At 52.8% G+C, this 14,943-nt stretch overlaps 2 protein-coding genes across 12 annotated transcripts in view; one reads left to right on the top strand and one right to left on the bottom strand.

Annotated features, from left to right (window-relative positions):
* KMT2C (lysine methyltransferase 2C) overlaps nucleotides 1-3,402 on the bottom strand; it is a 274,521-nt gene extending 271,119 nt beyond the window's left edge. For 9 of the 11 annotated variants that reach the window (XM_044246890.1, XM_044246882.1, XM_044246884.1 and 6 more), the window contains exon 1: nucleotides 3,095-3,401. In XM_044246890.1, coding sequence (XP_044102825.1) covers nucleotides 3,095-3,255 — 161 coding nt within the window. In that variant the 5' untranslated portion in view covers nucleotides 3,256-3,401. Of the gene's footprint in view, nucleotides 1-3,094 lie in introns of all 11 variants that reach the window. The other 2 variants (XM_044246888.1, XM_044246885.1) reach the window with 1 other exon arrangement.
* Nucleotides 3,403-12,405: 9,003 nt separating this feature from the next.
* Nucleotides 12,406-14,134, top strand: CCT8L2 (chaperonin containing TCP1 subunit 8 like 2). Its single transcript, XM_044246893.1, has one exon. It carries the CDS (start codon nucleotides 12,406-12,408, stop codon nucleotides 14,074-14,076), a length of 1,671 nt encoding a protein of 556 aa, XP_044102828.1. The 3' UTR covers nucleotides 14,077-14,134.
* Nucleotides 14,135-14,943: the final 809 nt, after the last annotated feature.

The raw sequence follows: 14,943 nt of genomic DNA on the forward strand, positions 1-14,943 counted from the left end.
TTTAGTAAAGAGAATATATATTCCAAGGAATCTATATTCCAAGGAAGGAAAAATAAAAATCAAAGCTTTGGGGAAAGTTTCCTAAATATTAACAGAAAATCAGCCCTCTAGTATGTGCCTACTCTGTGGCAGGAGCTTCTTCACCAATGGAAAGACCTGCACCTTTGATAAAGATTATGAGCTACTCCAAATAACCAATTAGATAGTCCTTACTGTTAAGGAGAACTTTCAAACAATGTAATTTCAAACAAATGTAAATTTCATTTTTGACTTCACATTTGGGCAACAGGAAATCCTTATTTATATACCTACTTTTCAAACTCAGCTATAGCTTCAGTGCAAAATTCTTAATTTTAATAAACAATTAAGATAATAGTTAACCAAAACTAGTAACTATATAGCCTATGCTTTTTAAACAGAACAAGACAAAAATTATCTAGCAGTATAAAACAAGAAAATGCTAAGCTTACTTATGTAATTATTAAAAATTCAAACTCAAAATATAATTAGCAGTGCATGGTTACCCTCTTTTTCTAAATCCAAAGAAAAACACACAAACACACTTTTAAGCAGTGTCCTAAAACATTTTCTTTAGCACAAAACAACCCACTTACTGACCATCTAAATAACATGCACAATTTAAAAACTTGTATCTCCACTGCATTTCACACACACAAAAAAATATTAATTTTCATTCCTTAGGTAATTACTTGCAATCCCCTGTAATTTTAGCATTTACAAACCTAATTTACATTTGGTACACTGCAGTTTCACTTTCAGGATCTTCACTACCCAACTGCAGGGTCTTTTCTGCATGCATCCCCAACACTGTAGAGAGAAACACAATTAAAAACCCTCCCATTTGCTTTCCAGCTCACATATTAGTTTCCACTTACATGTTTCTAAAACAAGCAGAGTCCACTCCCTTCAAAAGGCACACCAAATTTTTTAAAATTCACTAAAAAGTTTGGAATCATCAAAGTTACCACTAAATTTCGTATGAGGAATGTTGTACCAGTTCTGAAATTCAAGAAAGAAAACTCTCCTAAGACTTAAAATTGTACTAAACGTGAGTAGAAATTTTCAAATTTCTCAAAGGGGTACTTTTTCTTTACACATAAAATGAGATAAAAATAATACAGAGATAATACCCCAATTCGACGTTTCTTCCGGTGCACCCAGGGGTTGCACTAATACAAATGAACTCACTTCGATCTCAGGGGAGCTATGCAAGTGTGTTTGGCCTGTGGGTTTGTGTGTTTGCTTGTGTGTGTGTGCGCGCGCGCGCTCGTGCACTTGCAAGTATTATGTGTGAGGGGTGTGACAACAAATAGGTCCACTCTTCCTAGAGTAAGAATTTAAAAGCAAATCTAGAATATACATTAACCCCAAAATAATACTGAGAAAGAATGCAAGAAAGAAATAGTCAAAACGGGAAGCAATTAACTTAAAACCCTAATACGGCTGGACATGCGTTGCTTTAAAGGAAACAAAAAAGTGACAAAGTTTAAAGTTACTTAAAACTCCATCTTCCTTCTCCAAATTCACTCAATCGGGGAATAGTAAGGGCATTTTTACACCAGACGTTTCATTACAATCCTCGCCAGTGGCATAATAGACCGCAACTTTGTATCACAAAGAAGCCAGTGCAATAATGTATATTTGTCCTGTCCTTGTTTCTCTCACGATTTGTCATAGGTAGGTAAGAGCTGGAAATAAAATATGGAGGCAAGCAAGTTAAAGGGCCTGAATCATTTTCACAGTAAAAGGAGAGCAAAGCAAAAAAAGAGAACTGCAGCCGGGGCTCCATGGGTTTGCCACAACGCTGCCCTCCTCTGCCTCGGTGAACCCTATTACTTTGACTATGTATCACCAAACATAACGCTAATATTACTAAGCCAGTGCGCCCGAAAGACAACAACAAAACACCAGGCTCTCCACGAGCGTGCCGCTCTCCTGCGCGCCCCCGTGCACCCTTCCACTCCCGACAGTTCAATGAGATGATCCTAGCACGAAATGAGTAAGCAACACACGCCATTCTACAACTTCCGAAGGCGTTCGCAGGTCTCCCCGAGCACCCTCCGGAGCCACGAGCGCGGAGCGGCTCCCCGGCACCGAAACCGGTTTCTTAGTTTCCAGGCCAAGTGGCCTCAGAACCATCTTGCAAAAAGGCATTCCCGGTCCTCGAGTAACCCCAGTCTAAGTCCCCGCGCCCGCTGGAAACCAAACGAAAGCCCTGGCCGAGCCGGTACCGGCTCCGAGCGACGACTCCGAGGGAAGTTCGGCAACACTTGCATCTGTCTCCTCCCTGCACAAACGTGCTCTCGCTACTCGGCCTGCCGCGGGGATCCTGGCTCCGCTTCCAAACTTCTGCACGCTCCGGCCGCGGCCGCGCGATCTCCCCGCAGCCGAGCTCGCCGGCGCCGGGCAGTGCGGGTCGGGGTGGGGGAGGGGGAGGAAGAAGTCGGGCGACTTCCTAATATATCATTAAAGGACGAAAGCTCAGGTTCGGGGGCACGAAAAGTTAAAGGGGCAGCAGGCTGACAAAGAGGGGCGGCGCGAGCTCCTCCCGTGCCCTTGTCCCCCAGCGAAGCCGGCGGGGCGACCACCTGGCCCCGGCGCTTTGACAGCTCCGCGAGTGTCCCGCAGCGGACCGCTTTGTAGTTGACAATGCGCTCGCCCGGGGACGACCTGGACGCGCTCCGCCGGGGCTTTCTGCAGTGACCCAGCTAGGCCGAGGGGAATCGCCGAGAAATTTCTCCAAAGCCAGAAGCACCAAGAAAAGCCGGCGCCAGGGCCAAACTCAAAAGTAAAGTGTGGCGGCGGCGGCGGCGGCGGCGCGGGCCGTCGGAGCCCCGCCGGGCGGAGTGAGGTGCGGGCGCCCGCGGGAGGCCGGGCCGGGCAGCCGCGCAGGGGGCGCGGGGCGCGGGGGCGGGCGGGCGCCCGGGGCCGGAGCCGCGCGGCCGGCGGGCCCCACCCCCACCCCGCGGGGGCGGCCGGGGGCGCGCGGGGGCAGGGGGCCGGGCGCGCCGGTGACAGCTCCGGCCCGGCGCCGCGGCTGGCTCCCGGCCTGGCTCCCTCACACTCAACTTACTTCTTTCTGGCTCTCTGGAAAGGGGAAGCGCCATCTTTGCGAGGCCGGCCCCGAGGTCTTTTGTCTGCGGCTGCGGGGCTCGGGGCCGGGGCTCCGGGCTCCTCGGGGGGTGGTGGCGGCGGCTGCGGCTGCTCCGCGCTCTTGTCCTCCTCCGACGACATCCTAGTCACCAGGAAAGACACATGGATCCCGGTCCTCCTCCTGGGGGGCTCCTCCCGCCGCCGCCGCCGCGGCCGCCGCCGCCGCTGCTGCTCGGGTTCCTCCTCCCCGGCTCAGCCTCTCGCATTTCCCGCAGCCCCGGGAGCAGCAGCAGGTACCGGGAGAGGCGGCAACATGGAGCGAGCAGGACACGCACTCACACACATACGCGCGGGCGCGCGCACCTCGGCGCGCAGGGGCCGGGCGGGGGGCGGGGGGCGGCGGGCGGCGGGCGGGGCGCGGGCGGGAGGGAGGGGCCGGCCGGCCGGGCGGGAGGTGCGGGCGGCGGCGGCGGCGGCGGCGGCGGCGGCGGCGGCGGGCGGGGCGCGGGCGGGGGCCGGGCGGTGCGGGCGGGCGGGCGGGTGCGGGGCGGGGCGACTGAGGGGGTGCTGGGGGCGCCGGCCGGGGCTGCGCCCACGCCCCTCCCCCAGCGCCCGCGGGAGGGAGGAGAAAGGGGCCGCGGCGCGGGGGGCGGCGGGCCCGCGGGGGGCGGCGGGGGGCGGCGGGCGGGCGGGGGGTCGCGGCCCCGCCGGCCGCCCCTCCCCCGCGCGGGCCGCGTCAGGCCGGGCGGCGGCGGCGAAGTTTTGACAGCTGCTCCAGTTGTTGTTGTGGGTTCCGGGCTGCGCGAGCGCCGGCCCCTCAGCGCCCGCGCCCGCCCTCCCGGGCCGGGGAGGAGGAAGTTTTGCGGGTGTGCGTGAACCGCACGCAGACACACACACACGACCGTGGCCGTCGCGCGAGGGCCGCGCCGGGTGTCCCCCGGGCGCCGCGCACCACAGACCTCTCAAACTCGCCGCCGTCTCGCCCACACACGGCCGCCGCGACGCCCCCGCCCCCTCCCCCACTCCTCGGCCCCACCGCCCCCCGCGCGCCGCCGCTGCCACTCACAGGGCTCGCTCCGCGCATGCGCCGCTCGCGGATGCGCCGCCGCCGCTGACCTCACCGCCCCTCCCCCGCCCCCGCTCCCCCCGCCCGCCTCCCCCCCACCCCCCTGTCCCCCGCCCTTCTCTCTCCTTCTCTGACGCGGCCGCCGGGGCTGCGCCTAGACTCCGGCTCCGGCTCCGGCTCCGGCTCCGGCTCCGGCTCCGGCTCCGGCTCCGGCTCCGGCGAGCGCCAAGCTGCGGAAGCGGCGATCCGGGATCGGGGTCGAGGGACGGCGCGGCGCGCGCCGGGGGAAGAGGAGGGCCGCGGCCGCGCTCCGTCCGCGCCGGGGCTGCCCGCGAGCCGCCGGCCGCCGAGCCGCCCCCGGGCGCCGCCGAGCCGCCCCCCGCGCCCACCCGCCCGGCGGCCCGAGCTCGGAGCCCACGGGCGCCACCGCCGCCGTCGCGGACGCGGAGTGCGGCGCGACTTCGCCGCGATCCGACCCCGGGGAGAGTTTGGTGACCAGAACGTCCTTTTCAAACGGGCCCGAAAGGGCTCCTCGAGCTGTCAGACCAACGGCGGTGACAGGTCGGGGAGCGGCACGCCGAGCGCCGCACGCGCCAGCCAGAGCCCACGACCGGGGACCGGCGCTGTGTCGGGACGCCCCGGAGGGCGGGGGTCTCAGCCCCGCGGCGCGGAGCCGGCAGCGGGAGAACGGGCGCGGGGAGGGGCGCTTCCCGGGGCGGGGGGACGGCCGTCCCCGGGGGCCTGGGGGCGCCCTCCTCCGGCGGGGGCCGACCCCTCCTGCGTTTCCTCCCACTCGCGACCGCGCTGCGGGCGGACCCGGCGGCACCTGCGGAAGCGCCGGGACGAGCCGCGCAGTCGGGGCTGCCCTCCCGCCGGCTCGCGGGCGCCCCCGGGCAGGACCCCTCGCCGTCCCCGCTGCGCCGTGCGCGGCTCCGGCGGCGCGTCCCGGCTCCCCGGCCGGGCTGCTGCCCTCCATGCCTCCCGAGCGCCCGCGCGTGAACTTTGAATTGGGCTCCTCTCCGGGCCAAGTATACACGGGGTGATTTCCAGAGCCGGTTCTCGCTGAAGGCAGCTCTTGAAATGGCTGAAACGAGGACTAGAATAAGTCATTGGGATTCCTGCAGGGTTCAATCCCTGCTGGTTTGGTTCAAGTTTACTAAATTTACAGCAACAGGAATTCTGAGATTGGGGCGAAGCTGACTTGGTGAATGCAAACCATAAATTAAGTGTCTGACTATTAGAAATTCAGAACGTATATGCCTAATGGTAAATTATGAAGCAGTGTATGTGCAGTGTTTTCAATGCTTTTTTTTTTCTGCACATTACTCTTTAAAAATCAGATTATTGATCCAAATGTTTATCTGTGTTCATTACTGAGATTAGAGCAGTCCTGTCCGGCTCTGAGTTTCACATGCACAAAATTATATACCAGGGTAATTTATTTCGGTCTATTTCTTCAACACTGGGGAGAATTTAAGAGTCAGTATGTGCAAACTGCAAGTCACTACTGCTGGAGAGAAGTTTTAAAAGGAAACAAGGGACTGAACAGAAAAGTGGATAGAATGGAGGAAAAGGTAAGAAATAGGTTTGTGCGCTGATGCTTCTGGAAAGAAAAGATGGTGAAGGATAGTAAGCCCAGCCTTAAATCTCCATTCCTTTGCCTGTTGTGAACAGACAAGCAGTTGGAATCTGTTGAAATAGGATAGCAGGCTTGTGAGCCTGAAGTGATCATGGGCAGAGCAAATATTATTCAGAATGAAAAGGAAGGATTCAGGGGCGCCTGGGTGGCTCAGTGGGTTAAAGCCTCTGCCTTAGGCTCAGGTCATGGTCCCAGGGTCCTGGGATCAAGCCCCACATCAGGCTCTCTGCTGGACGGGGAGCCTGCTTCCTCTTCTCTCTCTGCCTATCTCCTCTGCCTACTTGTGATCTCTGTCTGTCAAATAAATAAAAATCTTTAAAAAAAAAAAAAAAGGATTCAAAGAATACCTGTTTAACATAAAGGTCCTCCAAACGTTCTTGCATGTCCAGGATCCAAATTTTGGAGCTCTGAGGCCACAATGGCAAAAAGCCAGGAGTCATGCACCTGAGGTTACTCAAAATTATAAGATCAGAAAGCCGTGTCTAGAAGCACCAAATGCAAAAAGAAAAAAAAAATTTTTAAACCTACTTTTTCAAAAGTACACACGTAGGCATTTTTAAAACATGGTAGATTATGTACCAAAATGTTAACAGCAATCATCTCTGAAGGTCTGGATCACAAGGGACTTTCACTTTCTATATTACATTTTTCTACAATGTTTGAATCTTTCAGAGCACATGCAGTATAATAAATACATATTAAATATTTAGAATGTGCTTTGGGGGGGTGAGGATTATCATCTACACCAAAGAAAAAGCAACGTCTCATGGAACTAAGCAAAATAAGAATCTCAAAGTATCTAGCAAAAAACTGATGATAAAAATTCGCAGTACAGTACCCCTTCTTACTAATTGGAGGCCTATAAATGTCATTGATAGGGCCTTTATTTAGAGTTTGTTTTGCTTTGTTTTAGTGAATATAAAATATTTATCAGTTTCTCCTATAGGTTCAGTATAAATTGTCTCTCTCTCTCTCCCTCTCTCTTTTTTTTTTCCCCATAAGTCTTAAGCTCCTCAGTGTTTGTTAGGAACCAAGCTTACAGTTGTAGAGGACTACTGAAAACTTAAATTCCAGATCTTCTGATCTTTTTTTTTTTTTTTTTTTAGATTTTATTTATTTATTTGACAGACAGAGATCACAAGTAGGCAGAGAGGCAGGCAGAGATAGAGGAGGAAGCAGGCTCCCTGCTGAGCAGAGAGCCCGATGCGGGACTTGATCCCAGGACCCTGAGATCATGACCTGAGCCTGAGCCGAAGGCAGCGGCTTAACCCACTGAGCCACCCAGGCGCCCCCAGATCTTCTGATCTTTATGTTCATATTTTTACTGTTAAATTTACACTTTAAGAAGTTGCAGTCATAGGCTATCAAATTTTGTCCTTTTTCAATGAAAAAAGGTTTTAAAAATTCCAGGGCAAGTGGCTGACCCAGTCAGTAGAGCATGTAACTCTGGATCTCAGGGTTGTGAGTTTGAGCCCCATGTTATGTGTAGAGATTGCTTAAAAAATAAAAATTCAAAAGAAAGTCAATCATTTAACTTTAGTTCATATTTAGTCCACAGTGTGTTTTTAGCTTTGAAAATTCTGCTTTACATGAGTTATTTCAGTAATGCATACCATGTACCTGCTGGACAGAAAAATTAAAGAAACTGAGAAATAATTAAACAGAACATTCACCTTCAAAAATAATTTGTGGAAAAAAAAATAATCCCTTAAAAATAATTTGTGTAGGGACACTTGGGTGGCTCAGTGGGTTAAAGCCTCTGCCTTCGGCTCAGGCATGATTTCAGGGATTGAGCCCCTCATTGTGCTCTCTGCTCAGCGGGGAGTCTGCTTCCCCCTTTCTCTCTGCCTACCTCTCCGCACTTGCGATTTCTGTCAAATAAATAAAATCTTTTTTTTAAAGATTTTATTTATTTATTTGACAGACAGAGATCACAAGTAGGCAGAGAGGCAGAGAGAGAGACAGGAGGAAGCAGGCTCCCCGCTGAGCAGAGAGCCCAATGCGGGGCTCGATCCCAGAATCCTGGGATCATGACCTGAGCCGAAGGCAGAGGCCTCAACCCACTGAGCCACCCAGGCACCCCAAATAAATAAAATCTTGAAGAACTAATAATAACTTGTGTATGAGTGTGAGGCAAAATAGGTGTTGGGCAGCACACTTCATATAGACAGGAATCTTGCCCTCCAGGGGTCTATGCTTTAAGCCTGGCACTACTTAGCAAGATAAACACAAAAAGGGCAAGCAGGCAACTGAAAAATAAACATGGGAAAACATACAAATAGAAAGACTAAATATTTACATCCATTGTGTACAAGACCATAGATTTAATAGAAACGCATCTGGGCATATGGGGGGAAGGGCAGAGTTGGAGAAGTCAGCAGACGAGGACGTCTGTTTAGAAGAGGGACATAAAAACATTGTGCCAGCCAGTGTTTAAACTAGAAACCCTACCCCAGCGTCCCCAGCGCCCCCCCACACATACACACACTCTTAAGTTCCTCTCCTTTATTGATGATACAAGACTACTACTGCATTAGTTTCCCAGGGCTACCAGAAGCTGGGGGCTTAAAACAACAGAAGTTTGCCCATTCACAGTTCTGGTAGCCAGATGTCCCAAATCAAGGTGTTGGAAGGACTGGTTCCTTGTGGTAGGCTCTAAGGAAGAATCTGGTGTATGCCTCTCAGCTTCTAGTGGTCACCCACAGTCCCTGGTGACCTCGGCTACAGAGGCATCACTCCCAAGGCCATCTTCCCTCCACATCTCTGTGCCCTCACATGATATTCTCTGTGTAAGTGTCTCTCCGCTTCTTGTATGGACACTATTCCTATTGGAATAAGAATGCACCCGGGACACCTGGGTGGCTCAGTAGGTTAAAGCCTCTGCCTTCGGCTCAGGTCATGGTCCCGGGGTCCTGGGATCGAGCCCCACATCGGGCTCTCTGCTTGGCGGGGAGCCTGCTTCCTCCTCTCACTCTCTGCCTGCCTCTCTACCTACTTGTGATCTGTCAAATAAATAAATAAAATCTTTAAAAAACAAAAAAAAGAATGCACCCTACTACAGTATGACCTCATCTTAGTTAACTGCATCTGCTACAATCATATTTCCAAATAAGGTCACATTCTGAGGTTTGGGGAAGGATGTGAATGTTGGGGGGACCACATTCAACCCAATTTAGCTACCAAACAGCCTATCTTGGTACCTACCCATCTTAGCAGATCAAAATATATATGTATTTTTTTTAAAGTGTATTTAATGGGTTAACTGCATGCAAAGTTTTCTGGGCACAAGATATTCACATTTATTTTACACCTAATCAATTTAACTGTGGGATAAATAAAATTCAAGCAAATTTAACAGTGACAGTGTTCACATAGTAGTAAGTAAAATTGTGATTTAATACTTCCTTGGTCAGTTTGATCTATATAAAGGTAGGTCAAAAAACTTCGATCCAAAATGTACAGTTTGAAGCCTGTTTTCAAGATCAAAGACAAAGAGCAGATCCTCACTTTCCCTGTGCTGTGAGGCAAAATGGACAAAGACACCACAACATAAAAACATGTACCTCTACGATGGAAATGTAACTCAAGGGTCCCACCCATGTCTCTTCACCACGCTGAAGTCTAAATTCCTTGGCATGACCGCCTAAGCCTGCCACTCCCCAGCCAAAGTGTCCATCCCCTCGCTCTGCCCCCCTTCCTCCTCACCGGGAGCTCCAGCCTTCAGAACGACTTTTGGTGGACCACACACTTCACTGGGCTGTCCCAACTCCCTTTCCGTCTCACGTGGCCAGTCTCTGCTTCTTTAGATGTGACTTCCATCCCTGACCACGGCTCTCCCCATGACAAGGCCTCTGTGTCCCCCCAGGCCCCCCATGCGTCCACAACACCCATGCTTTCCCCATCACAGCTCCCAAGGTCTGGAATGTATCCCACCCTACGCCCTTGTAGACACGGCCGCCCTTGTCTGCCTTACTCATCTTCGATCTCTATAATTTAGCAGCAGCTCAATAAATAGTTGTGGAGTAAGTGAAATAAGTGGGAAAACAGGTGAAGTCTAAGAGAAAGAGCAAAGACAATGCCTTACAGGAGTGTCTATTCCCCTCCCCATACATCCACCAGGAGTGTTTACCTTTTAAAAAGAAATTGTATCTTTATAACAATGTAAACATGCATACTTTGCTATATTTTGTGTCAGCTGTTACATTTCTATAAAGAAACCCCACTCCTCATTTTTGCCTCTATACCTAATATTTATTACATGATACTTTTCTCAGGGTTAATAGCTTCCAGAAGCCTGGGTATGGAGGCTCATACCTCTTCCTAAAGGAGTCTCCAAAATCAAAAGAGGTCAGAAGAGTTGTCCACGGTCTTCAGACAGCATAACATCTCCTTAGAAACATTTCTTACCTGCAATATAATGTTGAAGGGGAAATGATAACAGAATAAATTACATAAAATGTATCATACAGTCCACTTACAGAAAACTAGAAATCCATAACAGTCTATGAATGAATATATGTGCAAGGTAAAAATGTTCATCAAAATGTCAACAGTTATTATCTCTGAGCTGGAATTCCAAATGACACTGGCTTTCTTTTTATTTTTCTTTTTAACTTTTATAATGAATAGCTATTATTTTTACAAAAGCAATCAAGTTGTTTTTCAAAGAAAAAGTTTTTTTCTCCAAAATTATCTCCATTTTAGCCTTAATTATATTTCAGTCTCACTGAATTTTTTTTTCATTTTTCTTTCTTGCTATCATCTTGTCTGTGGAAATATTAAAACAATGCCCACCATACAATCATGGTTCTGAACTGGTATAATCAACTTCAGAGCTCTTTTTCATTTCTCCCCCTTGGGGACAGCTGCTATTAAACAAAGTAAAAAGGGTTTTTCCCAAACAAAAACGAATGGTAATGCTCTGTCTTTCCCCTACTCTTTTTTTTTTTTTTTTTAAGATTTTGTTTATTTATCTGACAGGGAGAGACACACACATACAGAGAGAGAGAGAGAGAGAACACAAGCAGGGGAAGCAGGAAAGGGAGAAGCAGACTCTCCACTGAGCAGGGAGCCCAATGCCGGGCTCCATCCCAGGACCCTATGATCATGATGCTGAAGGCAGGCACTTAACCAAATGAGCCACCCAGGCACACTCCCCGCCCCTCATTGTTAATAATCTTGGTCCCTTCCAGCTGGTGCTCTGTCCCATGCCTATAGAAGTGGTATTCCTGCGGTGAAAATCTCTTCCCCTTCCTGGTGTCCATGTTCCTGTTCTTTTTTTTTTTTTTTAAGATTTTATTTATTTATTTGATAGATCACAAGTAGGCAGATAGGCAGAGAGGCAGGCAGAGAGAGAGAGAGGAGGAAGCAGGCTCCCTGCTGAGCAGAAAGCCCGATTCGGGACTCAATCCCAGGACCTTGAGATCATGACCTGAGCCGAAGGCAGAGGCTTTAACCCACTGAGCCACCCAGGCGTCCCATGTTCCTGTTCTTTTGTAGTCCTCATCCCGTTGAACATAGTAGGTGCTCAATAAAGATTTATTACACTAAAAAAGGAGCCATGGTTACCACACTAGGCTCTATTTGAGGAAAGGAGGGAGAAAGGGAGCAAGGGAAGGAGGCTAGGAGGAGGGCTACTGGAAGGAAAGAACCGAATTTCTGAGCACTGAGGGTAAGACTTGAGGGGCCTAAATTCATTTCCTGTGGTTTTCTGCCTTTCCCAGCACTGGGAGGTAGAGACTTGCACTGAGCTAGGAACATTTCTATTCATTTTTTCTGTAGGCTGTTGGCATCTTTCTCTCCCTTGTCTTGACCTGCCTTTGCCAGCTCAGTGACATCGTTGTCTCTGGAAGGAGGAGCATCACACACCTGCAACCCGAAAGACAAACAGACCAACAAACACCGGAAAGAACCTGGTGGGCAGCACCAGCACCGGAGGAGAAGGTGGCCAAAGCCTCCAGGGCGGACAGATAACAACCGAGCTGGTAGGACCTGGCCCTTCACGGGGGAAGTAAAACAAAACCCCGCTTCCCCACTCAAAAACGACAACCCACGGGGCAGGAGCCACAGCTTCATCAGGAATTTCAAGCGGGTGGGATTTTCACTTGCTTTCCTCTCCCCGGTCTCCCAAGTTGAAATGAAACTCGGGCCCGGCGCCCGCGCGTGTCCCTCATCTGCCGTTTGACCTGGCCTGACTCCTGCCTGCTCGCACGCCCCCACCCTCCACTCCAAGCATCCTTCTGTGACCTCACTCTCTAGCCCCCTGGTTCCAGGGGCCGTTCTGTGACTTCATCACGGTCCTGTCCGTCTCAGCCCCGGAGCTTCAGAGGCCCCAAAGCCCCGTCCCTTGCAGATCAGTCTGGGGAGTGGTGGAGGGCTGGGCTCTCAGCAAGCAGCTCGTCCCTGCACCCGATCCTGGAGCGCCCACTTCTCCAGGGCCCGGCTGGGGGGGCATTCGGCTCCTTTCTCCACTGCCCAACCCCCCAAGAAGCGTCCGTCTGAGACCCGCTGCCCGGGCGCCCCCCTCCCCCGGCTCCTGCAGCGCCTCAGGCGGGCGGGCGGGGCGGGCTCCCGCACTCGGCCGGCGATGGCCGGCAGAGCCACCTCGGCGCCACCGCAGTTGCCCGAGCGCCTGGCGGCCGGGCCGCGGCGGCGCGCGAGGAGCCCGGGAGCACCGGAGAGGCACCTGCTCGGCAGCGTGCCCGCGGCGCAGACCCTGGCCAGGGTCATCCGGCCTTGCTACGGCCCCCACGGGCGGCAGAAGCTCCTGGTCACCGCCGGAGGAAGCACGGTGTTCACGGGCTACGCCGCGGCCATCCTCCGGGCCCTGGAGCTGGAGCACCCGGCCGCGCGGCTCCTGCGCGAAGCGGCCCACGCGCAGGCGGAGGGCCCCGGCGACGGCGCGGCCTTCGTGGTTCTGCTGGCGGAAGCCCTGCTCCGGCAGGCCGAGCACCTGCTGCGCGCCGGCCTGCCCCGCTCCCAGCTGCGCCAGGCCTACGCCGCGGCCACCGCCGAGACCCTGGCCCTGCTGCCCTCCCTGTCCATCCGCTCCCTGGGGCCCTTGGAAGACCCCTTTTGGGCCCTCTATTCAGTGATGAACACCCACGCCGCGCCCCAGATGGACTTCTTGGCCAAGCTGGTGGCCCACGCGTGCTGGGCCACCAAGGAGCTGGACGGCAGCTTCCACCGCGAGCGCGTGGGGGTGTGCACCCTCCGAGGGGGGAGGCTGGAGGACTCGTGCCTGCTCCCGGGGCTGGCCCTGAGCGCGAGCCCCCGCGGGCAGGTGACCACGGTGCTGAGCGGCGCCAGGGTGGCCCTCTTTGCCTGCACCTTTGGTCCTGCCAGCCCACAGGCTCCGGCGACGGCCCGTCTCTCTAGTCCCGAGGACCTCACTAAATTCAGGAAAGGAAATGAACAGTTGATAGACGAGCAAGTAGCCCAGCTGGCAAACGCCTGTATTAATGTGGCGGTGGTCTGGGGGGACGTCGATGAGAAGACGCTGGCACAGGCTGACAACTACGGCATCATGGTGATTCAGGCCCGGGCCCGCAGGGACGTGGTTTACTTGAGCGGGGTGCTGGACACGCCTTTGATGCCCTACCTTCTTCCTCCCCTGCAGCCGGGAAAGTGCCAGAGGGTGTACGAGCAGGAGCTGGGGGAAGGTCTGGCTGTGGTGTTCGAATGGGAATCTTCGGGTACCCCTGCCCTTACCTTGGTCCTCAGGGGGGCCACAGCGGAGGGGCTACAGAGCGCGGAGCAGGCTGTGTACCATGGCATCGACGCCTACTCCCAGCTGTGCCAGGACCCCAGACTGCTCCCAGGGGCGGGCGCCACCGAGATGGCTCTGGCAAAAATACTCTCAGAAAAAGGAAGCCGACTGGAAGGGCCTCACGGCCCGGCCTTGCTAGCATTTGCACAGGCCCTTCGGTCTCTTCCGGAGACCTTGGCCGAGAACGCAGGCTTGCTGGTGTCAGAGGTCATGGCGGAGCTGAGCTGCGCCCACCAAGCTGGGAACTTCCTGGTAGGCGTGGGGGCCGAGGGGACAATAAACGTGGCGGAGGGAGAGGTGTGGGACACCCTAGTAGCCAAAGCCCAAGGACTTCGAGCGGTGGCTGATGTGGTTCTCCAGCTCGTGAGTGTAGATGAAATCGTAGTGGCCAAGAGAAGTCCCGCAAACCAGCAGGACTTGAATCCTGTCCCTAAGAAGGCAAGGGAACGGCCGTCTCCCCTGAAAAAGTCAACTCCTCGAAAGACTTAAGTAGCAACATCCTCAATAAAATGCAGGTGGCCAAGGAAGGCACAATCACCCCCAAAAAGAATGTTTGCCGTATTTATTCCCTCTGTGCTTGGTACTATCAGAGTCGGTTTCTTTAGATGAATGCAGCAGAAAGGACCACAAGATAAAAACTCTTCTCATTGATTTATTTCCTTTCAGATTCTTGACTTTTCTCAGTTCCTGTTTCTCTGTTCTCTGTCATATTCTGTTCCTCTCTTCCAATAAGAGCAGGACTCAATTAAAGATTTTTAAATTGAGTACGTGGGCTTGGGGGATACAAAAAAAAGAAAAAAAAAAAAAAGGAGAGGAACCTCTTTCTGACTGCTTGAGTTATCCCCACACGATATCCTAATGTGAATTTCTGTCCAGGTGTCATGTTGGCAATCTGAGAACGTCAGTTCCAGCTCACAGGGGCGGCTGCGCATTCCTGTTGTGATTAGTTGAGAAAAGAAGGGAATGTTACTTTAAGGCAGAGAAGGAGGTGAAGAGGAGGAGGAGAAGGAGGCCAAAGGAAAATGAGCCGGCAGGCAGAAATAAAATAAAATAAATTCTTGGCATGGGTAACGGAATAACACACTCCTTAGCAGTGCATTAAGGTTGTTGTGTAGGTGAGAACTGGGGAGCCCCTGGCACCAGGATAACCCCAGTGGGGCTAGGAGTAGGGGTGGAGGCCCCTGGGCGTTGAAGAGGGAGTTTGAGTGGAGATGGGAGCAGAACAGCACGTTATTACCCAAGCCTTCTCCACTTTAACCATCCAAGTTATTCTGCCTCCGGGAAAAGAGCAGAACCTAGGGACAGAACCTAGATGATGGGAAGCTGTAATCTCTTACAATCATTAAAAAAAAAAAA

The sequence above is a fragment of the Neovison vison genome, chromosome 4 (genome assembly GCF_020171115.1).
Source record: "Neovison vison isolate M4711 chromosome 4, ASM_NN_V1, whole genome shotgun sequence".
NCBI classification, from domain to species: domain Eukaryota; kingdom Metazoa; phylum Chordata; class Mammalia; order Carnivora; family Mustelidae; genus Neogale; species Neogale vison.